This window comes from Pholis gunnellus, assembly GCF_910591455.1.
Source record: "Pholis gunnellus genome assembly, chromosome: 19".
In the NCBI taxonomy this organism is placed as follows: domain Eukaryota; kingdom Metazoa; phylum Chordata; class Actinopteri; order Perciformes; family Pholidae; genus Pholis; species Pholis gunnellus.
In genome coordinates, this window is record NC_136546.1 from 19,927,658 (window position 1) to 19,955,205 (window position 27,548).

The 27,548-nt window shown below is 43.3% G+C and overlaps 1 protein-coding gene across 1 annotated transcript; it reads left to right on the forward strand.

Annotated features, from left to right (window-relative positions):
* On the forward strand, window positions 1-27,104 carry LOC306711287 (serine/threonine-protein kinase D3-like; the record flags this gene model as incomplete). Its single annotated transcript, XM_079180157.1, has 18 exons — window positions 1-530; window positions 11,107-11,245; window positions 12,836-12,967; window positions 14,628-14,785; window positions 17,806-17,995; window positions 18,097-18,174; window positions 18,556-18,721; window positions 19,363-19,486; window positions 19,761-19,838; window positions 21,393-21,669; window positions 23,946-23,998; window positions 24,280-24,352; window positions 24,518-24,624; window positions 24,889-25,050; window positions 25,224-25,322; window positions 25,417-25,684; window positions 26,381-26,466; window positions 26,931-27,104. Exons 1-18 carry the CDS (start codon window positions 228-230, stop codon window positions 27,102-27,104), a joined length of 2,667 nt encoding a protein of 888 aa, XP_079036283.1. The 5' UTR covers window positions 1-227.
* Between the last annotated feature and the right edge of the window lie 444 nt (window positions 27,105-27,548).

Below are 27,548 nucleotides of genomic sequence, written 5' to 3' on the forward strand. Positions count from 1 at the left end.
TTCTTGAAGAACTTCCCAGGACCCCGAGCTTCTTACTTCACTGTGTTTCTACCTCAGAGATGCCCGTCGGTGAGAGGAAACCTTTCTCGCAGTGTTTCAGCGGTGAGAAATGTGAAAGTGGACCAAAAACACTCGTGTGACGGGACAAACCAAAGTTGTTGTTTTTGGATGTCGTTCACCTGCGAGGCCTTTCTCCCGCCTGGACGACGTCACAGATAGCAGAGCCAATGTCGGCCGACAACAGCCCGCCGCCGCCACCGCTGATGGCCTCGCCGCGCCCTTTCCCCCTCCTCCCTCAGCACGCCGCCCCGCCCACGCCGTCCCCGTCCCCGAGCCCACCGGCCACCCTCTGCGGCCGGTTCTCCAACGGCAGCCTGACGGCCCCCAGCCCCACCAACTCACGGGGGTCCATCCACGGAGTCTGCTTCCTGGTTCAGATCGGACTCACCAGGGAGACGGTGACCCTGGACCCCGGAGACCACTCGCTGTCCGCTGTCAGGGAGCTCGTCTGCTCCATCGTGGATCAGAAGGTACTTTCTTTACATATGGGGCAGTTTATTTGTGTGTGTGTGCTCTGACATTTTCTTTTTGGTGCCCCAACAAATTCAATGAACTACTGTAGCTGGTGAGCTAACCGCTAACGTTTACTTACGTTTGCTGTCGTTTACAGTCGTTTACAGTCGTTTACTGTAGTTCACTGTCGTTTACTGACTTTTATTGCCGTTTACTGTAGTTTACTGTAGTTCACTGTCGTTTACTGACTTTTATTGACGTTTACTGTAGTTTACTGACTTTTATTGACGTTTACTGTAGTTTACTGTAGTTTACTGTCGCTGATGCTTCCTACATTTTGAAGTTGCCTCAAAGATCAAGACGGCTCGTTATTGGTGAAAGTTCACCAAAGTAGAACTTTTAAAAGAAAAGTTTGTTCAGATTTATGAATCCACTGATTGTGATGATTCATTTTCAGTGAATTGGTTTTCGCCACTTTAACCGGGCCTCAACTACCAGAACACGACCCGAATCAGTATTTTTAATTGTACATGAAACGTGTTTCCATAGAAAAATTAAACATTTTGCAGTTATTGCAAAGCCAGTACGACTTAACATCCTGAAAATATGAGAAAATGTTTCAGAATTATGAAATCTCAAAGTCATAATTACGGGAAAACGTCACTGTTTTGCAAAGTGTTTGGTTCAGATTCTCACCGACCGGCAGATTCAGACTTGGACGCAGCGTTTTTGGTAAACGTGGTGTAACTTTTCCTCCACGTCAGAGCAGATCGACACGTTTCGGGAGTTCAGGCATCTGCTCTCGACTCTCAGCTCCACTTTATCTTTAGACATCTACTGTTTTCTACCGCTCGCACTGAACGCACCACCTGTGTTTACTGCTTTTAAGTGCGTTTCCCAGCCCTCCACCAACACACACCAACACACACCAACACACACACACACACACACACACACCTGTTTTGCAGAGCATGACGGCGGAGCGGGGAAAACCCGGCGATACTCTCATTTAAACTTCTGATTCCCACCGTTTGTTACTTTTCCAACCTTTCAGTGGTTGGTTGGTTGGTTGGTTGGTTGGTTGATTGATTTTGTCGGGACCGGTCATCCAGTCGGTGGTTTATGGTTATTTAGATATTTTGCATGCAGCGTTTGTCGTCTCTTGTCACCGGCTGAGGGAAGGTTTTTCAAAGGGAATGTCACTTTGTGGTTGTTGGTGTTGCCGCGTCGCCGCTCTCCACTTCCTGTTTCGCAGCTGTGTGTGTTGTGTTCGGTGGTCCGTTGTGTTTCTCAGAGTGCATCGTAACTGTCTGAGTGATAAACCTGGCAGATTAAGAGACCTGTCAATTATGGCCAACATGTCTCCGTTACTCCGTAAATCTTTTTCTTGTAACGGTAATTAAAAAAAAAAAATTAAAAACAAAGATGTACTTTAGAAAAAGTGACAGTAAAAATACTCTTGATGTTGATCATAATTAACTGAGACAACTTGGGGGGTTTTCCCATTCACTTCAATTCATCCGGGTATTTTGGTCCAGCATCTAGTGGTCATTAGAGGAACTGCATTTATATGGCGACACATCTTTCAAAACCTTTTTTTTGCTGCTTGAACATAAACATAAAAATAGTAGCGTTGGATATAACTGTAAAAAAAACAGTTTGTTCATGATTCTTAGATTATTATAGTAGCACAGCTAAGGTTCTTAACGGGCTTAAAAGAACAGAAATCCCGGCAGGAACCTCCTGTAGGAGTTCGCGGTGGAACTGGATTCCAGTTTGGTTGGCCTCCAAAAAGAATGACATCATCACTGGAATTTACTTGTTCCTGCTTTTGTGTCCACATCACGGAGCCGTTGAGGTTTGTCTGTGGGTGGATGGAAGCTTCAGGTCTGATTTACTGCTGTTCTACACCTCTCTACTGCCATGTGTGTGTGTGTGTGTGTGTGTGTGTGTGTGTGTAGTAGGAAGAGGGGGTGGTGGTGAGGAAGTAGGGAAGTACCCCTCCCCTGTAGGTCGCCACACTGACCACACACACACACACACACACACATCCTTGTAGTGAACATAGGGGAGCATTTAGCAGCTGAAGACACAGATATTTCCCTCAGGAGGTGGTGGAGACCAAAGGTGGAGCTAAAAGAGGAAGAATTAACGTCGATCAGGTGGAAACAAACACGACTTCAGTGAGAATGTCGCTCTTTATCTGCTGGTTTCAGAAACAGGAAGCTGTTTGCTAACACGTTAGCTAAAACTACTTTAGACACGGTATTACAAAACATTAACTTAAAAAATGATTGAACGAACCTACAAAACCTTTGGAAACCTAAAATGTTTTATTCCTCACATTTGACTAGTAAATGACAATCATTAAAGATAAGATCATTAAAACAGGTAACACAAAGTTAAACAAGATGAAACATATAAAAGACAACGTGATTAAATGTTCCAATGAACCGAAGACTTTATCCCAAGTTTTATCCTGTCTTGAATATGGGAAATATATTGTAATTAAAGGTAAGAAAGATACATAAATGTTTTGCCCCCTTAGTGCTGTTGTTTTTGCCTCTTTTGAGGGGGTCCGAGTCTTAATTAGGAGGGCCAGACCCCCTCAAACACCTCTTTAAATCAAACCCTGAGTGTGTCAGTCGTCTTGCAGGTATTTTTATGCGTAGCTCGTATTAAAAGAATAAAAGCAATATTACGTCATTGTATGGCTGCATTTAAGACTGAAATGTATTCATGAGAGGCTGATCGATAAGTGATCAAAACATACTTAAAGTTGGTGTATAAATTAAAACATTAATGGATTTTTTTTTATTGTACAATCTGTGAAAAAACAGAACTTTGCCGTCTAATCTACTACAAATGATCAAACGCCTCTCATTCTGATTCTCTGTGTTCAAGATGTATAATTATATGTTTCTGTATTGATTAACATGTTTAAATATATGATACAATATTCAGTAGTACTCTGCAGATAAAAACTAAATTACATAAGATTTAATGAAAAGTATATGACCCAGAAGTGAATAGTGTGTTTTTTATATGTGATTTAATGTTAAGTGAGGAGGTTTAATCCGCTCATTTATTCCTTTTTATGTGAGACTTTTAACAACCATTAACCGGCTCTCACTCGCTCTCTCTTCACTTTTTAAAAGCGACGGCTTAACTTTTCCATTTGTCGTGTCATTAAAGAAAAAATCCTCCAGAAAAAACACAGAAGTTTCCAGTTGGCCCTGAACGCCACACACACACACACACACACAGTCTCTTGTTCCTCTGTACGTGCAGTTCCTCCTCCGACCACCAGAGGCAGGAACAGGAAAACTTAAGCTGTACTTTAAAGTAAATGAAAAACTTCTCTCCAGAAATACAAAGTCAGTATTTTTATTCCACAGGACGTTCATCTCAAGAACCAATACTACTAAAAAGTAGTAGTACCACAGTGTAGAAATACAAGTAAAAGTACAAAAGTATTAGCATCAAAATATACTTAAAGTACCAAAAGTAATGCAGACTCTTTATTCAGTATAATATATATGAATATTGGAGTTTAGTGTCTCACCTGCTCTCACCGTACCTGAGGATCTGATAAGAAACAGTTTCCGTCTCAATGATGTCATCCGATGACAAACAGGAAGTAGATCTGAGTTTAATGTTCACTTTATCTGTGTGACGGGTTCAATCGAACCCGGATATCTTCACGCTCATTTGCATCCAATTATTCATGTTAGGGTGACATCATTCTAAAAGGTCACCAGGTGTGTCTGCTGCCGGCCTCTTAAAGGAACAGTACGTCAGATTTATTTTTAATTCTACTGACGGAAAAGTACTTTTTGTTTTTTACAACCAAAAACTAAAATGATTGTTGACATAAGAAATAAAGTGTGTGTGTGTGTGTGTGTGTGTGTGTGTGTGTGTGTGTGTGTGTGTGTGTGTGTGTGTGTGTGTGTGTGTGTGTGTGTGTGTGTGTGAGGTGGTTTAGGCGTCTGTCTTCCTGTGGTCGACCATGTGACCTCTGAGGTCGTCTCTTCCTTCATCAACAGGCTTCTATTCAGTTCTTTACTTTTGCATCTTATTATCACTTTATTTGTATTATTATTATTATTATTGTTTAAACCTAGTGAGGTGAACTATTAAGAAAACTTTCATTTCTAAATTTTAAAGTAATTTCTTTTCTTAACTTCAAAGAACAATGAAGGTTTCTTTATTATAAAATCCTTTTAAATATTCAAACTGCTGTAATCTTTAGCTTTCTCATATGAAGGAAAATATGTTTTCATGCTAAATAAATAATAATGATGCTTTTCAAGATGAATAAAAGACTAAAATATACAAATTAAAAGCACTAAATGTAGTTCTTGACCACTAGACAAAACATGGACGTAAACAATGCAGAAATAAAATATTCAAAACTATATTCAACACGTTAGATTCACACATCTTCATGTTTTACAGAGAAACATTATTATTCGTGCTTTAACTTTACATACTTTTATTTTGTGATTCCGACAATAACACTTTCCTAAAGCTTTTGTCTTCTTCCTCTGTGGCTTTTTAGTTTTTTGTGCAGCAGTTATGTTTTTAGTTTTGGTTCCTTATTTTTCCTCCGGGTTGTGGCTCAACTGACCGGAGACGTTCTAACAGAGATCTGAAGAAACATCTCGTTCATAATCATTTCTCTTCTAGACGGTTCTGTTTCTGTGTCATTGAGATACTTTGTGTCCGTGTAGTCGTGTTGTTGCTGCTGAATGAATCCAGAGGAAACACTGAGGTCACTTTGACACACACACACACACACACACACACACACACACACACACACACACACACACACACACACACACACACACACACACACACACACACACACACACACACACACACACACACACACACACACACACACACACACTGAGGTATCTGAGGAGGGAGGATGTTGTTGTGGTCACAGCGACAGATGTGTGTGTGTGTGTGTGGCAGTGATTTATTCAGTGTGTATCATCCTGATAGTGCTGCTGTAACACTGAGGAGATAAACTCTCTGGAGGTCAACAGGTAGAGCAATGAACTAACGGTTTGTGGTTCAATTCCCGGTTTGTGTTTTTTTATTTTCACATGTTTACAGCCTCTACTTCAGCCTCCCCTCTCCTCTCTCTCCTCTCTCTCCTCTCTCCTCTCTCCTCTCTCCTCTCTCCTCTCTCCTCCTCTCTCCTCTCTCCTCTCCTCTCTCTCCTCTCCTCTCCTCTCCTCTCTCCTCTCTCCTCTCTCCTCTCCTCTCTCCCCTCTCCTCTCCTCTCTCCTCTCTCCTCTCCTCTCTCCCCTCTCCTCTCTCTCCTCTCCTCTCTCCTCTCTCCTCCTCTCTTCCCTCTCCTCTCTCCTCCTCTCTCCTCTCTCCTCCCCTCTCCTCTCTCTCCTCTCCTCTCCTGTCTCCTCTCCTCTCTCCTCCTCTCTCCTCCTCCCTCCTCTCTCCTCTCTCCTCTCTCCTCTCTCCTCTCCTCTCTCCCCTCTCCTCTCTCCTCCTCCCTCCTCTCTCCTCTCTGCTCAGCCTGAAGTTCAGTCAAAGTTTAACATAATTATGGTCACATGACTGTTGGTCTCAGATGAATCAATCACAGCTTCCTGGATGAACTGAGGAGCTCAGAATTTAATGTTCTTACAGAATCTGTTGAGAGTAAACTGTTTATACTGTAGACATGTAGAATAAACTGTTTTGATGAAATATAACAATTTTAAACTTTGTTTTAGCTGCTTTTACTGAAAGAAGATTATAATATCCCAATAATGATGTTTTAACAGCTCTTGGCTTTGATAAACGGTGACGTTCAGACGACTGTTGAAAGAAAACATGCTTTTGAATCCCGCCGACAGGTTTTGGGGTTCAGAGGGTTAAAAGCGTCTTTGTTTTTTTTACAAGAGGATGAATGAAACTCCTCACACGGACAACCTTGACCCACTCGGAGCCTCTTCCTGTTGTTTCCTGAGCGAGGTGACGGAGCGGAGCGGATGTTTACCGTCACGTTTCCCATCAGTTCCTCTCGGCCGCGTCCCTGCAGGCCGATCACCGGCCTCCGTCCACGCCGGGGAAGAGTTTTATTGGAGCTGAAAGGCTTTTAGGGTTCTGCAGCGGAAGACAACGGCTGTTTTTACAATCTGCTGTCAGACGCGGGAGGAAATATGAAATGATAAGCTCCTGTTTGTCGGTCTATCTTCAAATAAATGTTCATAATTTAATACGTTTAGTGGAAATAGATTAAATTCAAGTTTACTTTATGAATTGAAACAACAAAATGTAGTTTAACAGAAATGAAAAAAGCATTAAAGTGTAATGTAGAGAATATAGACTGAATAAAATAAACAGTATGAACATGTGCAGAATTATACAGTGCAGGTATAAGTACAAGTAATAGTATAGTATAGTATATATATATTATATGTTAAAGCTACAGGTTGTCCCGGGATTGTTTTTTAAAATGTTACCAAACTATGTTGTTGTCTCATGTAAAATATAAATTAATAACTAATAGATTCAACGTTTTCTCCAGATTATTGCAGAAGTGTAACATTAACTTTAAGGGAAACGTTGTATATTTAATAAAAGAAGCAAATCTTCAGGTGACGGCTCGATCACATCTGAAGATGATACGATTAGTTGATTAAAGGGAAATTAATCTGCAACTATTTTAGTTTTTTGATTATCATTTAGGTCTATTTTGTTTATTTTTTTAAAGCAAAAAAGTGTATTTATAATATAAATACTATATATACTGTACTTGTTTAGTACAGTATATATGGTATTTGGTATCTAGTATTGTTTTCCCACAAAAAACTTTAACTTTAAATTCCAAATTCTTCACAGATTACATCTCCTCCTGCCGAGTCGTGAAATATATAAAATATCGGTCGACAGGCAGCGTCTCAGTCATGCATCTCACTACTGGTAGTATTGGCGTATATATATATATATATATATATATATATATATATATATATATATATATATATTTATATATTGCAACATCTTCGGGCAGTAGCAGCCAAACTGCCAAATTTCTTGCAATATGTTTGAGTTATGATTATCATTAAGCCTGCAGGATTATAGTCAGTAGCTGTGCAGCCACACTGAACTAAATCAAGAGGAGCAGGACTTAAATTCATTACAAATATTGCAGCTGTCGACTATTAAAACCATTAAAAAAATACATATATATATATATATTTATATAAATATATCATAAGTTTAGCTACTGGACACGACATCTCCTCAGTTCAGTTTGGACATCACACGTCCTATAAATAGCATACTGGACACTGATTGGCTCCCTACTTGTGATGTCACAAAACTGAGATTTTCCAAAGAGCGACAGTTTGGCTTTGTTCGTTCGGTTTGAATCCTGTTTTAACACAAACTACAAATGGAAGCGGTTATGTTTTATGAGTGTGAGTGTGAGTGTGAGTGTGTGAGTGTGTGTGTGTGTGTGTGTGTGTGTGTGTGTGTGTGTGTGTGTGTGTGTGTGTGTGTGTGTGTGTGTGTGTGTGTGTGTGTGTGTGTGTGTGTGTGTGTGGACTGGATGTCGAGGGTGCTGTGCTCCTTTTTACAAGCAGGATGATTGGTTTCCATGAACACTTAGTCACTCGGATGGCGTGAGTGCTGCACACAGATTAACTCCCCCCGGCTCCATAAAAATATGGCCTAAAGTCAGAGACCCCCCCCTCCCTTGTTCCCGCTCCTGCAGCGGGGTGAAAGGTCACGGCGGTGCCTGTAGGTTTGGACCTCTGTGACCCTGACAACCTGGGGATTTTGGGGTCGTCAGAAATGTGGCTTCAGTTTGACGAGCGAGTCAGAGGAGGTGGAGAATGTGAAAGGGAGTGTGTGTGTGTGTGTGTGTGTGTGTGTGTGTGTGTGTGTGTGTGTGTGTGTGTGTGTGTGTGTGTGTGTGTGTGTGTGTGTGTGTGTGTGTGTGTGTGTGTGTGTGTGTGTGTGTGTGTGTGTGTGGGTGGAGGTTAAACCTGGTTAATGGAGGATTACCATAAAGAGGGGATCAGTGTGTATTAAACACACACTCTCTTGTCCATTAACAGAACTCTTGCTGTGTTTCTCTGCTCACCTCAGAGAACGCTCAGCTGACGTTCAGGCTCTAATGTGATTGGACGGCGCACAGAAGAGTCGTCATGGCGGCTGAAACTGTTTTCACTTCTGGTTCAGACCTCACACACTCCTACATGGAGGATTTGTTTTTTTTACAGCTTCCTGGTTTCATAGCTGCTGCAGAGTCAGGAGGACAGACACAGAACTGTTTCTGTTAATCAGAGAACAAAAGAGATGGTTTAATACTGAAATAACAGATTATTTTACATGAGATAAATGATAAAATGGGTAATGGTCAACGTAGAGACATCAAACGACTAAAGAATGACGCTAAACAACCACAAGAGACACAAAACAGGCCACAAAGAGATGCAAAGCGACCACAAAGAGACGCAGCTATGTTGTTTGTAGAGACAACAGGGAGACGTTCTGCAGTCATTTCGCGTCTCTTATAAACACAGCGATGTCGTTGGTTGTCATGTTTCTTCTCTTTCAGGAGTCCGGCTACTAGCTAGTATGCTTAGGGGGGCTTTTGGGCCCGTTGTCTCATAACCTATTCGTGGGCTTCAGTTTGAAGGACACGGTCGCAGGTCGGAGAGCTCGTCCTGAACAGAAACAAGAGAGCGACTGTTCGTCCTCTCTTTCCTTCAGGATTAGACTGTTCCTGGTGTTTCCGCCTGTCGCTCTTCTCTTTGTTTGACTGGTGGTGTGTATCCACGTGGCTAATGACTGCTGGGTGTCAGTGACAGGACCTCAGCCATAATTCATGATGGACATTGTCTGTGTGTGTGTGTGTGTGTGTGTGTGTGTGTGTGTGTGTGTGTGTGTGTGTGTGTGTGTGTGTGTGTGTGTGTGTGTGTGTGTGTGTGTGTGTGTGTGTGTGTGTGTGTGTGTGGTACGTCTGATGGCATCTGTGCAGCTTCTGCCTCGTCACCTGTCGGCTGGGTTTCCTGCTGCAGGATCGGTGTTGCATGCTACCTGCACGCTGCTAACATCCTGCTAACATCCTCCTAACACCGAGAGCCGCTCACGGCAGGAAGCTGCTCCACCTGCCTGTCTGTCTGCAGGCTGCAGAGGCTGCTGAGCCCCAAATCCAGAACACACACTTCACCATAACACACACCGTTCACCACCAACACCGAGTGCATTCTCTAGACTTCAACAGTGTTCGTTTGGCTCATTTATGTCGATTTCTTCGTCTCAAATTACAACAAAGAATTTAGTCAATTTGAGATTTAGTTTCTTCCACATTTGGGATTTTTATGTCAAATTGCATGAAATCTTTACACACCGGGGGGAATTCACAAACAACAACACACAAGCGTGAAATACTCGACTGCAAATATTATGTGACTAAGGCTTTTATTGTGAAAGGTAAGAACGGAAAGACTGGATCTGGTGCAGAAAAAAGTCCAAGGTGATGCCTTTATGTTATGTTTTGTCCAAAACACCACATTTATATTAAACTGAGAAAAGCTGTAAATCTCCATATTTTAAAGGCTGAAAACCACATTTTCACTTCAAAGGAACTTGTCTTAGTGCTGGCATCTTAATTCTTTAAACGATCCCCAGCCCTTAATACACACTAATACACACTAATACACACTGAAACTTCTCTGTTTCTCACTGTGGTCGTCTGCAAAGTGGCAGCAGAAAGAGAGACGGCGTTGCGTCTGACAAAGACAGTGACCCGGTCTTGATCCTTCCATCACATGGTATTGAAGTTTCTTCATAAAGAGGATCCAGCTCGTGTTTCAGGGAAGAAAATCAGAGACTAAATGGTGGTTGAGTTCCTTCAGTGGAATCTGATTCAGCAGAGTTTCACTCTCTTATTTCTCTGAATGTCGTTCAGCTCGTGTTCCTCGTATTCGAAGGTCAGTTAACGGTTAACTTCAGGAACAAGTCGCGACAATGAAAACAGCGTGTTGGAGCAGTGCCTTGCTCAAGAGCCCTTTGACAGATATGGACTACGCCGCTTACTGGTTTAAAAACAACAACCTTCAGCTGCTGTTCTCTGGTGACTTTGTGAGTTGACGTTGTGCCTGTAGCGCCACCTTCAGGCCAAAGTACAACAACATGCAACATGCTTTCATATTGAAGGCTTGTTCTTATATTTTACATTTGACATTTTAGATTTGGCCAAAATGGCACAATAAAATAGTAATAATTCATTTATCAGACTTCCCAGAGGATGAACTCTTTGGATCGTATTGATCATATTTAATTTGGTGGATTAACCAAAAACAAATGTCCACCTCTGGTTATTTTATCTACAAACTGTTTTACAGTTAATATACCAAAAAAATGACCTATACAACAACATGAACAGTGTATATTCTGCATTATAAACCTGCTCAGATGTTTTAGTTGCTTTCCTCGACCGTTCGCTCCTGACTGCTCGTTGTTTTGCTGCAGTTTGTGCTCAACTCAAGTAGACGTTAACAGTAACTTCACCCCGAGTCAACATGAATCCCTTGACCTCTTCCTCCTCTTCCTCCTCCTCAGTTCCCAGAATGTGGATTTTTCGGGATGTACGACAAGATCCTGCTGTTTCGCCACGACCTGAACTCGGACAACATCCTGCAGCGTCTGACCTCGGCGGAGGAGATCCACGAAGGCGACCTGGTGGAGGTGGTGCTCTCCGGTAAGAAACCCACTCGTTGAGCTATCAAGCAATCTAAGAACTTCAGGCTTTTGTTAGGAATTTAACATATGAACCAAATTATATGGTGAGATGTTTCACTCAAAAGATCACCAATATCTCTTGGTGCCATGAGGAAAAGTCAGAGGATCGTTAAAGTTATCCTCTGGGGACCATGAAGGTCTGAACACAAAAAAACAGTTGTTGAGATATTTCACTCTGGACCAAAGTGGTGGACGGACTTTTGTTGTTTAGTCCAAGCAGCTAGAAAAGAATACATAAATATACCGATTCATACATACTCTTTATAGAGTTTATTATAAACGAACATGTATTTGTACACACTGGAGTCTCTCATATAGTCTCGTTCATATGTATAAAATGTTTATAACTCTCTCGTTAGCCCCCCTCTGAGTGCGAGCGGTGAGGTCGCCTCAGATCTCGTTTCCTCCTCCAGCGGGTCACCCGGCTCGCTCTCACCATAATATTGTGCATGGGCTCGTCATTTCCTGAGTCGTGTCTACAGGTTGGGCTGTAACAACTGTAACTGATGAACACCCAGACGCAAGAGCAGCGGCAGGTTTAGGATTACACGGGAGGAAGTCGGAGCCCCGAAAACCGCACCCGGGGTTCAAACCCGCGACCACTTCCTCCTCCTCCTCCTCCTGCTGCTGCTGCAAAACCTGCAGAGGTTCAGCCAGTTCAGATATTCATTTCTGGAGGCGTCTCATAACTCATCCCTGACTGTAAGATGCATCGGGGAACTGGCTGCAAAGACAAAACAAGCTTTAGATTAAATGAAAATGTGTCACCGAGTCACATGGTTTTTATGTTCCCGTTATATTTAGTGTCACAACTGCACCATGATTAATAATTATTAATCACACCTGTGCTTAGAGCTCGTGTTAGAAGTTAAACCGCTCATAATTCATCTCTAATATCTATTTTATATTCATGTGAAAACATCTCCTTCAAACTACTGGATTTATTCAAGTTTATCACCAAAACTACATTTTACAGATGACACGTGAACACATCATGATAACGTTATGATGTATCTTCAGCCAGTACTCATGTTCACTGAGCAGAGCCTGAAGGCATCATAGTGTAACTGAAGTGAACCTGGTTAGCCGTTAGCGGTGCTGCTAACGCTACTAGCTCTCCTCTGATTGGTTGTTTACAATGAAACATTATCAGAGATCAGAGACTAGAAACACAAGTTCTACTGAATATTGGAGGAGAACCATCGTCGGTAAAACTTTATTTCACACCGTGATGGTAAATAAACTGCGGTTCACATGTGTGCTGAATAGTGAAGGGGGATCAGTACGCCGCTAATAAATACAGATAAATAGTGGACGTACAGACAGAAATATTAAGAGGTATAATAAGGATGAAACACAAAGAATAAACTATACAAGAGCATTTTGAGACCAAAGTTACAAGTTGAAGTGACATTAGTGAGGTTAACGATGCACAAACCTGTAAACGAGTCTGTAAAACGGGTAAACATGAGCTTTAATGCATAGTATCGTACTGCAATAAAACGCTGTCGCTCGTTTTATTAACTGCTCAGTATTGTGCTTCTTTCAGCTCTCGCCACAGCCGAGGACTTCCAGATCCGACCTCACGCGCTGTACGTCCACTCCTACAAGGCGCCGGCCTTCTGCGACGACTGCGGGGAGATGCTGTGGGGGCTCGTCAGGCAAGGCCTCAAGTGTGAGGGTAAGAATGGGGCGAACAAGGCAAAACAACACCAACACGGGGTCATTTAAAGGTCGCGCCGTGTGTTTTTCATTGTATATATCTTTTTATTCAAGTCCAGAACAATATATCCTTATTTCTCCTCATTTGGTTTATTTTTTGGAGTTGGATGAGGAAGTGAAACTCTTCATCTCCCACCTGTTCTTTCCAATTAACCGATTAGCAAATGCTAACACCAACATGCTAACACTATCGTCTACTAGTGTGCAAATCTAATGTCTCAAAATGAAGTGAGAGAAACGGAGCTGAGGACCATCTGAAAGCTCTTTGGCAGCTACAGAAACATAAATAAACCAACATATATATAAATGAAGTGAGCAAACAGATCGGCAACACATCGTCAGGATATCTGGGTATTTACAGCGACTCAGACGAGCTTCCTGTCAATTAAACTTTACGAGAGGAAGCGATCTGTGCCGCCGGTGTTTCTGAGGTGATGGAAGAGAAATCACATCTCAACGAGTTTAACAGAGACGAACGAGCTGCTGAAACGTCTGACGATGAAGGAACTGAAAACTTTGACCCTTCTGACCTCCGTCAGCGTGCCGTCATTATTGTTTTATTATATTTAATTAAGTTTTATTTTCACTGCATGCAGCGACGTCTCAGGGTTTGATTCCTGACACGTCCAAACTGACCAGCCCAACACACACACGCGCACACACACACACACACACACACACACACACACACACACACACACACACACACACACACACACACACACACACACACACACACACACACACACAGACATTTTCACTGGTTTGCAGCAGGATGTCTTCATTTAAAGACGATCTTTTTCACATCTTTTAAGTCCTGAATGTCGAGCAGAGAAAAGAGACGCTTGATGTTCCGCTTATGTAACTTTAACTAAAAGCTTCAAACTGATGGAAGAGTCTGACTGATGGGAGCGAAAGGAAGGAAGGAGGGTTTTTGTAATTTAGTCGATTAGCTTAGCTTAGCATAAACACTGTAAGCAGGGGGAAACAGCTAGCGTGACTCCGTCCAACGTTGAATTTCTTTGATAATTTCTTTTTTTTTTATTGTAAAACACTGGATTCTATATATCAACATGTTTCTACAAGTGTTACCAATGTTGGGGGGAACAAATTGAGGCTCCACATGCTATAAATATTGAACTATTTACATTTGTACAGCCTCTCCTCTCTCCTCTCCTCTCTCCTCTCTCCTCCTCCTCTCTCCTCCTCTCTCCTCCTCTCCTCTCCTCTCTCCTCTCTGCTCTGTGTTCACTTCCTGAAGTTCAGTCAAAGTTTCTCTGATTTGTTGTCACATGACTGTTGGTCTCAGATGAATCAATCATGACTTCATAGTTTCACTGAGGAGCTCACAACTTAATGTTTTTCACACAATCTGGTTAAAGCAAAAGGTTTATTTGGGGCGAGATTTGTTTTAGTTGCTTTTTCTGACGTAAGCGTTTGTCACATACAATGTGTTCAAAGGCCGCCTGAAAGAGGAAGGTCTGATAATAATAACTTCTCGCTTTAATGAACGGTGTCGTTTTGGGGTTTGAGGTCTAGCTGCACGGTTCATACTGGTGGATAAAAAAGAGGATAACATGAAAATGACATAACACCTAAACTGATTTTCTCTTCTTCAGGATGTGGACTGAACTACCACAAACGGTGTGCGTTCAAGATCCCCAACAACTGCAGCGGAGTCAAGAAGAGACGGCTGTCCAACGTCTCGCTGCCGGGCTCCGTCATGTCGGTCGCTCGTCCTCCGTCCGTCGAGTTCACCCCGACGCCGCAGGAGGAGGTGGGTCTGCTCCTCACACCAAGTCTTTAACATCGTGGGTCTGCTCCTCACACCGAGTCTTTAACATCGTGGGTCTGCTCCTCACACCGAGTCTTTAACATCGTGGGTCTGCTCCTCACGCCGAGTCTTTAACATCGTGGGTCTGCTCCTCACACCAAGTCTTTAACATCGTGGGTCTGCTCCTCACACCGAGTCTTTAACATCGTGGGTCTGCTCCTCACACCGAGTCTTTAACATCGTGGGTCTGCTCCTCACACCGAGTCTTTAACATCGTGGGTCTGCTCCTCACATCGAGTCTTTAACATCGTGGGTCTGCTCCTCACACCAAGTCTTTAACATCGTGGGTCTGCTCCTCACACCAAGTCTTTAACATCGTGGGTCTGCTCCTCACGCCGAGTCTTTAACATCGTGGGTCTGCTCCTCACACCGAGTCTTTAACATCGTGGGTCTGCTCCTCACATCGAGTCTTTTACATCGTGGGTCTGCTCCTCACGCCGAGTCTTTAACATCGTGGGTCTGCTCCTCACACCAAGTCTTTAACATCGTGGGTCTGCTCCTCACACCAAGTCTTTAACATCGTGGGTCTGCTCCTCACATCGAGTCTTTAACATCGTGGGTCTGCTCCTCACACCGAGTCTTTAACATCGTGGGTCTGCTCCTCACATCGAGTCTTTTACATCGCGGGTCTGCTCCTCACATCGAGTCTTTTACATCGTGGGTCTGCTCCTCACGCCGAGTCTTTAACATCGTGGGTCTGCTCCTCACGCCGAGTCTTTAAAATCGTGGGTCTGCTCCTCACGCCGAGTCTTTAACATCGTGGGTCTGCTCCTCACACCGAGTCTTTAACATCGTGGGTCTGCTCCTCACGCCGAGTCTTTAACATCGTGGGTCTGATAAAGACGCAGCGTTCTTTCACAGTTTATCCAGAAAGTGTTTTATTTATTGCTATTATTAGGAATATTCTGGAGCTACAGAGGAGAATGTGTGCATTATTACATAGTTATTAAAACTGCTTTGAATATCATAAAATACACAACAGATTATTAAAGTATTTTACTTTAGTTTACACAAAACACTTTGAGCTCCGCTGTTCATTTCATGTTGTTTAAAAGAGCTTTTATTTAGGCCATTGTTTCTAAATGTTCCAATACCAAAGTTTAGGAGCTACAACCTCAAAAGTACTTGAGTGCAGTACTTGAGTAAAAGTACTGCGGTACTTCCCTCCCCTGCTGTTCTGAATGCTGTCGGGGTGTTTTCCTGTCTGGGTTTCCTCTCTGTGCTCCGGTTTCCTCATGTGCAGGTCGGCTGAACTGGAAACTCCAATTTTGCCCCGAAGCTGTGAGTGGTTGTCTCGTGTGTATGTGTGTCAGCATGTTCCCTGCCTCTCTCGCCCCAGTTGCATGCTGGGATATAGGCCGGAGAGGCAAAACCCTAAAGATGGTCCGTACAGTTCGTTCAGAAAGCGGCGCTGTTAGTGAAGTGAAAGTCGGTTTAGAGATTGACAAATAATGAATGACGCGAGTAAAAACACACACACACACACACACACACACACACACACACACACACACACACACACACACACACACACACACACACACTTTCCACGCTAGCAGATCTACGTTGTGCAACTAATGAGCCATTTCCAGTAGTCATTCTTACACACACACACACACACACACACACACACACACACACACACACACACACACACACACACACACACACACACACACACACACTCTCTATGATGGCTGGAGGCAAACCACTGGATTTTCCATCATGTTCACACCAGCGAACAAAGCGAGTCACAGTCAGAGCTTCACGCTCACTGGAACAAACACACTTTTATCTGCTCCATCACACTGTTATCCACACACACACACACACACACACACACACATTTGTATGTGGAACATCTGCTCTGAGCTGCTGTTGGAACGGTTCAGTAACAACACAGTAAATATCACCACACTTTAAAGCATGGCCGTATACGGCGTGAATATGTGGAAACGTTTTAACTTTAAACTTCTAAAGTTTGAGTCAGATTTTGGATAGAATCACTTCGTATTATCTCCGTATTATTCTCGCTTATTTCATCCAGCTTTCGTCGTTTCGTTGCACAAAAGCAGATTAAAAATCAAACCTGGTTCCCTGTAAACGTGGTGAAGAAATCAACGTTGACACGTTCAGGCAGCAGTTTATTATAAGGTGAAAGTTATTTCACTTGTTACAGTGATTTCAGTTCTTTCCTGTCGTATTAAAAGCTCTTTATAGATCATTTACACTCTGATTAGACGTCACAAGCTTCGCAGGAACGCGATGAATCCGAGTGTGTGCGCTGAGAGAAGGTGGATTTAACTGTTCTGTACTAATTCAGGCCCATTGTGTCACATGCTTCCTGCTCTTACCAGGACTGCGGTCTGTAAGCTGCACGTTGCACAAGGACGGCCATTGTTCTGGTGGACAGAAAAGATTTCATCTGTGCTCTGGTTTCAGGACGACGGAACAATTCTCCAAACGCGATGTCTCAGAAATACAAACCCTCCTGAACCCTGATTGTTCCCCTCGGTAGCTCTGAAGTCGAGGGGGGAAGAAACACTTTTGCAGGGAAAATAAAATATATCGGGAAATGTGCAGGTCTTGAAAAGTTAATTTCTCTAAAGTAAGAAGGCCTTAGAAGGTATTAAAAAGTCTTAAATGACAAAATGTGAATATCGGCTGTCAGAGGAAAACTGGAATGAACTAAACCGTCAATTTTCTGCCTCTGAGCTCAATCCAGGTCATGTGATGTGATGAAAGTCTGAATTGGCTCGTCTATAACTGTAATCACTTATTACCCCAAGAGGTTATGTTCTTGGTTTGTTTGTCAGGACAACAGATAAGTTGGTGTAACATTAAATTCAGTTTTCTCCGACTGCCTTTCTAGTTTAGAATGAGTTTGTTTTTCCCGCTTGAGCTTCTGGAATCAGACAAACTTACCCTCCCTTTTGTTTTCTTCCCTCCCTGGTTGGAAGCAGCGCCCCCTCCTGGGCGCCGGGAAGCGTAACTCCCTGCTGAGCGGTCGTCCCATCTGGATGGAGAAGATGGTCCTGGGTCGGGTCAAAGTCCCTCACACCTTCTCCGTCCACACCTACACCCGACCCACCATCTGCCAGTTCTGCAAACGTCTGCTGAAGGGCCTCTTCCGCCAGGGCATGCAGTGCAAAGGTCACCGCGCAAAGAAATGATTTTATTCTGACTGTTAGAAACTCGTTTTAGCATCTATCGGGACTCGAATGAATGTTTAATGTCTTTTATATCTTGTTTAGATTGTAAATTTAACTGCCATAAGAGATGTGCGGCCAAAATACCGCGCGACTGCCTCGGTGAGGTCGACTTTAATGGAGGTGAGTTTACACACACAAACACACACACACACACACACACACACACACACACACACACACACACACACACACACACACACACACACACACACACACACACACACACACACACACACACACACACAGGAGAAAGTAGCTCCTAAGCACCCAAAAATGAGCAACGACTTTGTGTTTTATTTTCAAAATTTTCAAATTTGTAACTTTGTGTCAATAAAAGTTCATCATTGTTTATCGTTTTCCAGATCACTTCAACCATTTGTTTTGTAGCCAGCGCCTGGTGGTCATTAGAGGAACTGCAGCTGAATGAAATCTTGAGAAACGTTTTTATAAAAGTCTGTGGGTCATATGTTACGTACTCAGACTCTTCGTGTGCTCCTGCAGAACCAGCCAGTCCCAGTCTGGACTCCGAGGCGACGATGGAGGTGGACAACTGTGACGCCAACAGCGACAGCGGCCACAGCATGGACGAGCAGGACGACAAGCTCTTCTTCATCGAGGGTCCCGGCGCCGACGGCGAGAAGGACGACGAGACGCTCAGAGCCATCAGGTGACGCCGGTTCGACTCCCGATTGATCCTCGTGATCCTCCGGCTGCTTAGAGAGATGGATGGATGGATGGATGGATGGATGGATGGATGGATGGATGCTGGGTCAAAGTGGGTACTTTTAGGGGCCAAATGCCAGCTTCAACTTTTTAAAACCCGAAGCTTGTATGTTTTGATTAGCTTTAATCCAGTATTTGTGCAAATCAAAGTGTGTTTTAAAAGAATCAATCAATCAAAAACACAGGTTTTCACACGCAGAATGTGTTTACAAGTGTCAAAGGGTGATTTGATCCTTTAATCGAGCTTTACATTTAAAATGACACCTCGTTAATTTGATTTATAGAGCCCAAGATCACTATTACATATACTATATATAATAATAATGTGTTTATATATACATTTTGACATTAGAAATGACTCATTCTTTATGTTAGAAATGAAAAGTTTAATTCAATGAAACCCACTTTTGCTTAATTTAATTGAATTGAAAATTAATTGAGAAACGTATTGACAGAATAAGCTTGACGCTCTTATTCTGAATCATTTTGAGTTGCTGCTCATCCTTATAATGCCTCTTGTGTTGTTTGTGTGTTTGTGTGTGTGTGTGTGTGTGTGTGTGTGTGTGTGTGTGTGTGTCCTTGCAGCCCGTGCACCAGCAGCAACATCCCTCTGATGCGAGTGGTTCAGTCCATCAAACACACCAAGAGGAAAAGCTCCACGATGGTTAAAGAGGGCTGGATGGTCCACTACACCAGCAGCGACAACATGGTGAGGAGGGCCAACACAACACCAAACATGTACACACAAATACATCAAATACACAGTTAAAATCCTGAACTTCAGAATGTCTGTCATCCACCTTAGTGACACTAATGATTTCGTAGAAGTAGACCGTATCTGGGTAGAATTCTCTTCACTGATATCCTGTACTTTGTCTGCTTCAAGAATGCAGAAAAATGGCTAAAAAAGTAATTATATTGAAATGAAAGGCGTTTGAATCGATGACGTCTTTGTCCTGATGAACTCTGTTTGGTCTTTCCAGAGGAAGAGGCATTACTGGAGGCTGGACAGCAAGAGTCTGACTCTGTTTCAGAATGAAAGTGGAGCCAAGTATTACAAGGTAGGAGACCCCGGCCGGTCGGCTCGGGTCTGGTTTCAGCCGCCCTCGGCCGAACAAAAGCAGTGACGTGAAGAGCGGAGCGGAGTCGGGTTCATACTGTACGGTGACATTAGACATCGCTGTCTAATTATAACCGTTCACTGGAATTATCCTCATCAGGTCGGGATGCTGTCACCTTCCACTGAAGGAAAACATGAGAAACACTTAAATCAACGTTTCAACCGTTTGTGATACGTGTGGTGACGAGTCATTTCTTTGAGAAATCATTTAAAGATTTTGATTCACGTCACCGACGGATCCGTTTCGTGGTTTTCTCAGCAGATGGAGTTTACACCGTTCCCATGGGCAGTAAATGCATCATGATTAGTGTAGAAACCCTGGTTTTACTGTGTAAACAGTGTGGTGTGAGATCAGGAGTTAAAACTTGAGGTTAAAGGGATAGTTTGGGATTTTATTGGAGGAAATAAAGCAGAGTCGATGTGTTCGCTGCAGCAGAAGGCGGTCGGCAGTTATCTGTAATTTTACCTCACAGAACACAAGAGTTTCTGGACGACCGGTTAGTTTATTGAATCTGAACGAACCCTTTAAAACACCAAAGTCACAAAATAACAAACTGACCGATGGAAGCGGCGGTGGTCTGTGTTCTAAGAGGTAAAATCACTGTTTTTGTCAACGGAGTCCGGTGTCTTATATTAACTTAATGTAACTATCACGAAAAAACACCCAAAACGTTCCAACTTTTTTTTTTTGCTTTCCGAGAAGGAAGATGACCACGCGTGATTCCAGTGCAGCTGCAGCTCTCTTCCTCCTCTATCACGCCCCCTCTCTCCTGCTCCACCTCCTTTCATCTACCGGGCGACCTGCTGACCTTTACCACAAAGCGCTGCTTCCTTTTGAAGAGAAAGCGAGAGCGCGGTGAGGGAGGGAAGGCGGGGGAAGATGTGTGGTGGAGGGTTTCTCTGGTCGCTTCCCTGCCGTCTCTCTGGCCCGCCGCCTCGCTGCCTCGTGCCCAAAAGCGGCGGAGGCACGTCCTGCCTTTTAATAAGAGCGGCAGGATGAATGGATGCTGATCGGGGGCTTTGTGGTTTCGGGGGGTTGTGCGGAGGAGGGGAAGTGAACTTTTGGCAAAACACGAAACGTTCAGATGACTCTGAGGGGCATGAAGACACCACTGAGCTGATCGCTCTCCTCTTTTTTATGTTTGATCTGGCAACGGTCATGCTTTTTTGGAGGGGTGGAGGGTTTTTTTTTTTTGCCCTCTGCCAGAAAAGGAAGGAAGGGAAGTTTTCAAACACTGAAATTCAAAGAGAGTCTCAGAGTTCAGCAGAGAGAGGAGAGAGGTGTTAGGATGGAGGGAGCCTTTGAATCATTTGCTTCTCGTTGGTTAAAATGACTCTTAAAATGGTTAAAACAAGTCCAAAGTACCAGGATGTGAAGAGAGGAGATGTTTTAAAAGGTTCTTAAGCTGAGAGTTGAGGTAGGTCCAGCAGGAGGAACATCCATGGGGTGGCTATCTAAACCTTCTGTTTCACTTTCTATTTATTCTGACTGCAGGAGATCCCCCTGTCCGAGATCCTCCAGGTGGAGCCGGCGCAGGACTTCGGCAGCCTCCCCCAGGGCAGCAACCCGCACTGCTTCGAGGTGATCACGACCAGCATGGTGTACTACGTCGGGGAGGACAGCGGCGGCCCGCACCACAACCCCGTCCTGGCGCTGACCGGCGTGGGGCGGGACGTGGGCAAGGGCTGGGAGAAGGCCGTCCGACAGGCGATGATGCCCGTCACGCCCAAGGCCAGCGTGGGCACGGGGCCCGGCCAGGGGAAGGACCACAGTGAGTGACCCGGCAGGAAAATCCACTTTAGTCCATCCTAGTGTTGGGGACTATTGTACCAGTACATATTTGGTCCTGGTGCAAGATGTATTAACAATAAGATAAATGTAAAATATCACCAGACTTACCCTTTAATAAGTAAATGCCACGTTTACTTAAGAACATAAGATCCAACATGAGCCCGAAAATGATCCCTGAGGCGCTCCAACGAGTCCTCGAGGCGTTTTAAAGTGTTTTAAAACCTTTTAAGCTTCACGAGGAATTGAACACACGACCTTCTTTACCCTCTTACACAGTAAGGGAGACGTTTATTTTAGACTGTGATGTGTTTTTATGTTTCAGTGGATTTGTCTGTGAAGAGCTTCCAAATATTGTTTCAGGAGACGACGGTTATACAACCACACACACACACACACACACACACACACACACACACACACACAAACACACACACACACACACACACACACACACACACACACACACACACACACACACACACACACACACACACACACACATTTTAACATGATTGAAGGGATTTCAGAGGATTTTCCGCTCTGATTCATCTCCAGGTTAAAGCGTCTTTTCGTCTAAATAATATAGAGTTTTAAGATTAATCCCAAAATGAGGTTCTCCTGCACTAAATACCTAAATGGACCGTGAACTATTACTAAAGACCGTCATTGTTGTAAAAACCGTCGTACTTTAGCCGAAGCAGTCGGCCGTGTTGAGTAATTAATTAATGTCAAGCTTCAGTTTCTTTCCCAGAATAGATGTTTTGTTTTTTAATGACATTACAGACATCAATAAGTTAATGGACGCATGACGTAATGAGGATTTTCTGTTTGTTTTTGGGATCATCTCAATGACAAACAGTGTAACGGTGGACTTTTATCACTATAATAATCATACAGTAACGTAAATAAAACTAAGATGAAACACACTGAAGCTGTAATACAGGATGTAATATTTTCAATAAAGTTCTATGAACTGTAGGCATAGTGAACAGCAGACAGACGAACACTTATGTTCACAGTCGACTTTGTGAATTCATCCAAAACCATTTCTAAAACTCATATTATCATCTGTTTTGTCTGTATTTATACCACTAATAACATTTAGGTTTCTATATTTATCCTCTTCCGGGAAACTATGATGTTGTTTAAAGTGAGAATTACCAACAAATTACAAAAAAGTGACTTAAAAATACAAATTATTATGGATAGAAATATTTACTTTTTCTCCAAGAGTGAGTCTGGAGTCAGGCAACGGTTAGTTTAGCTTAGCATAAAGTCTGGAAGCATTTATATGTCTGTTTTTGTACAGATTATTAAATAAAGTTCATTTGTGAGTTTTCTGAGGTACCGGTAGGTTGATTTTTTTTTTTTAAATCCAGGCTAGCTGTCCCCACCCGTTTCCAGTCTTTATGCTAAGCTAAGCTAACATTCTGAATTAATCTCCGTACTCAACACACAGGTGTGAGACTAATATTAATCTTCATCTTCTTCTTCTCACTCTCGGAAAAACCGCGTATTTCCCATAATGTCAAATTATTATATAACTCAACACTTCCTGCCTGTCCTTCAAAGTAAAAGCCTTCCACGGTTGCGAATGGATTCTGCTACTTGAAGCGCTGGAAGGCTTTACATGTGAAACGGTTATTAACAACATTCAGAACTACAAATCAATAACAAAGAAAACAGATTTTCGCATGAATGGGAAATGATTTCAAAATAAAAGCCTTTTCCATTGAGGCCAATAAAGGCTATTTAAGAATGAACGTTCTGGCTACAGATGTGGAGTTTACATGTGTGTTGATGAAGTTACATAAACTCTGTGGACGATGACCTACAGCAGACTGTCGGTATCGATCACGGGGAGGGATGACCCGATCAAACCCCCGGGTCAGCGATCTGAAATCAATACCAGCTCATCAGTGGAAATTCACTCGCAGCAGGTTTTTCCTCTGAACAGGACGCGCCCTCTGCCTTTTTAACGTCGGGCTGGATTAACAGTCGGGAGCTCCCTTCATGTGTTCAAACGTACTTAAACACAGAGACAGGAAATAGTTTAATTTTTGTGAAATCTGGAAAATGATTTTGAGGTCGTTATCGCAGCTGGAAACATCCTTTAACAACACGGAAAACAGGAAATGAGACTTTAATGATTTGAAGGTTGGGAAAATAAAAGCCCTCGCGTCTGTGTTTACACGCGTGTGTGAGGGTTCGTGGGTCGCTTGTACGTTCATGTGCCGTGTTGTTTGTCTTCCTCAGAGGAAGTCTCTATCAGCATATCAGTGTCCAACTCCCAGATACAAGAAAACGTGGTAAGTCTTCCCTCACCTTGTCTTCTCCTTTATGTTTGAATTATTCACAAACCAAACCAGACATGTTGGATTTAAAAACAACGCTGAGAAAGATAGAACAAGCTGTTTTTTGTCACTTCTGGGCCTCCGTACTCACGGGGGTTGCGATGCACAAAATGTAATCTTTATATTCTAACATCGAGTGAGCTTATTGATATCACTGACTAATAATCATGAAGACCTATTTTTAATATCTATTGACTTGTTTTCACTGTAACCCGTGTGACCTCTTTGTGGTTCAGGACATCAGTTCAGTGTATCAGATCTTTGCTGACGAGGTCCTCGGCTCCGGACAGTTCGGGATCGTCTACGGAGGTGAGAGGCAGAAGAAACCTCTGATGTGATGACGTCAAACATAATTATTCATGTCTGAAAATATGGGGAAATGATCGTCCTTGTGTCTCCCTCAGATGTATCTAAATTAACAGATTAATAGAAACCTTGGGTCGAGATTTTTTTAAAACGTTATATCCTCCGCAGGTAAACACAGAAAGACCGGCAGAGACGTGGCGATCAAAATCATCGACAAAATGAGGTTTCCCACCAAACAGGAGAGCCAGCTGAGGAACGAGGTGGCCATTCTGCAGGTACGACGCTCCTTCAGCAGCTCAACACGACGCAGAATGAAGGGAATCAAACCTGGAACAACAAAAGCACAAACACGCTTCCTAATTTAAAGCTTTTAGAAGCTTGAACACATTCGTCTCGCTACAGTATTTTACTAATATGTTCCAATTGTTTTCCTTCTGTATTTATTTACTCGAGCAACTGAAAATACCAAAATAAAAGTGCACCAAAACTAAGTTTAAAGGCCTCGGCTGTAGTTCATCGTTCCGTTTTTTTGCCGACAGAACCTGCACCAGCCGGGGATCGTTAACCTGGAGTGCATGTTCGAGACGCCCGAGCAGGTGTTTGTGGTCATGGAGAAGCTTCACGGCGACATGTTGGAGATGATTTTGTCCAGCGAGAAGAGCCGACTGCCCGAACGCCTCACCAAGTTCCTGGTCACGCAGGTCAGCGACGACCAGCAGCCGGATTTTAACCGTTTTAGATCATGTGATACTTTTGTCCAAAGTATTCAGATTACAATAATACAAAACAGAGAAAAAACACATCGGAGACATCCTTTAAGATCTCCAGGATCCTTCCTGTGACTGTTGAGTGTTAAATGTCCTCGTGTCCACAGATCCTGGTGGCCCTCAGACATCTGCACTTCAAGAACATCGTCCACTGTGACCTGAAGCCAGAGAACGTTCTCCTGGCCTCGGCAGAACCCTTCCCTCAGGTTAGAACGACCCCCCAAACGCTGCCTCTCTTTCTTCTGTCCGTCGCCTTTGAACGTCTCTCCGAGGGAGCATTCACGCCTCTCGTCCTTCCAGGTGAAGCTCTGCGACTTCGGCTTCGCCCGCATCATCGGGGAGAAGTCGTTCCGCCGCTCCGTGGTCGGCACGCCGGCCTACCTGGCGCCCGAGGTGCTCCGCAGCAAAGGCTACAACCGCTCTCTGGACATGTGGTCGGTCGGCGTCATCGTCTACGTCAGCCTGAGCGGGACGTTTCCCTTCAACGAGGACGAGGACATCAACGACCAGATCCAGAACGCCGCCTTCATGTACCCGTCCAACCCCTGGAAGGAGATCTCGGAGCACGGTGAGGATTGAATTACTGAGACACAAAGAAACGGTCTTCGAAGCTGCAACAACTAGGAGATTACGTGTTGATCGACTATGTTGATGAACGATTTTATTGTTTGAGACATTTTTGAAAGCAAAAAATCTCTGATCGTAGTGTCTCCAATGTAAGGATCTGCTAGTTGTCTCAGTTTCAAATCATTGTAGACTGAACATCTGTGAGTTTTGGACAAAATAGGATGTTTGATGACATCAACAACATTATTTTATTGACCAAAAGATCTGCAGATTAGTCAATAATGTCGCAGCCTTAAATAAATGCAGGTATATTTAAGGACCAGTGCATCACTTTATGTAGATGTTATCCTTTAAACTGGTTATCACATTTACATGTGATTAATGTTTTAAGCGTTGTTTTAACAATATGTAATTATTTTAGGTGTATTGTATTTAAAAGATGAACAGAAACTTTCTTGACCTGCATTTTTGTAGGATGCTGAATTTTCAAAATTTTGTAGAAATTTAAAATGTAACTAAATGAACTGTGTACCAGAAAAGGAAAGGATGTAAAAGGTCTTAATATGTCCGGTTCATGTTCATGTGTTTTATTTAAATATGTTTCCATTTGAAAATGAAGCTGAGACGAGACTGAGGATCAAACATCAGGTCCAGGTGTCCTGTGTGGACTTTTAAAGGTTTTTGTTCGTCCTCACAGCCACAGACCTCATTAACAACCTGCTGCAGGTGAAGATGAGGAAGCGCTACAGCGTGGACAAGTCGCTGAGCCACCCCTGGCTGCAGGTAACCAAACTGCTCTTTACCTTTTTGAAATGTAGCCGTAGTAGTTTGACTCGGTCAGATTAGTCTCTCACTACATTTTAATTCAAGTGCTGTGAGAAGAGCACAGACAAATGTCATGATGTGAAACGACCAAAACTTTATTGGCAGAAAATGTTGCGTTCATGCTGGAGCTTTCTCCCAGTAATGATTTTAAATATATTTTATTCAGCGACTCTAAAACTGGCTTCTGGGTTTAAATCCGACGGCAACCTCCAATGAAGTCAGAGCTTCATGTGTTAAAGCTGCATTCTCTCTAGTGTCCACCAGGGGGCGACTCCTCTGGTTGTATAGAAGTCTATGAGAAAATGACTCTACTTCTCTCTTGATTTATTACCTCAGTAAACATTGTAAACACGAGTTTATGGTCTCAATCTCTAGTTTCGAGTCTGCGGTTTAACATTGTTGTGGTTCTCGTCCTCTCGCAGGACTACCAGACCTGGGTGGACCTCAGGGAGTTCGAGACACGTCTCGGCGAGCGCTACATCACCCACGAGAGTGACGACGCCCGCTGGGAAGAGCACGCCGACGAGAGAGGCCTGCATTGCCCCAAACACTTCATCATGTCGCCCAACCTGGACGACATGGACGAGGACCCTTAATGACCCCCCCCCCCCCCCCCCCCCCCCGGGCGGCTAACAAAACATTTTCGACATGGAAGCAAATGCTCCTCGAGGCGGCGGTGAGGCATCTGTGTGACGACACTGTGACGATAATTCAGGTCCAGAGAATTTTTTTATGAAGGAACATTTGTCCTGTTTCACTGCAATATTTTTCTACAAGTCATACACGAATGCGCCCCCAAAGAGCCAAAAGCTGGAGGGATTATTTAATTCCCAGAATTCAACATTCAATAAAACGTCTGCACTGCCAGTCGAGCCGCAGACGGGCTTCTAGCTGAAAGAAACCCAAATCCAGAGCCTTTATATCCTGTTTCAGCTCAAATAGCATATTTTTATGACGTCGTTTCAGACTTTCTATGTGATGCTAACTCAAAAACAACATCATGTCTTGATTATGTTCTGAATGTAATGTTCATTCTTCTT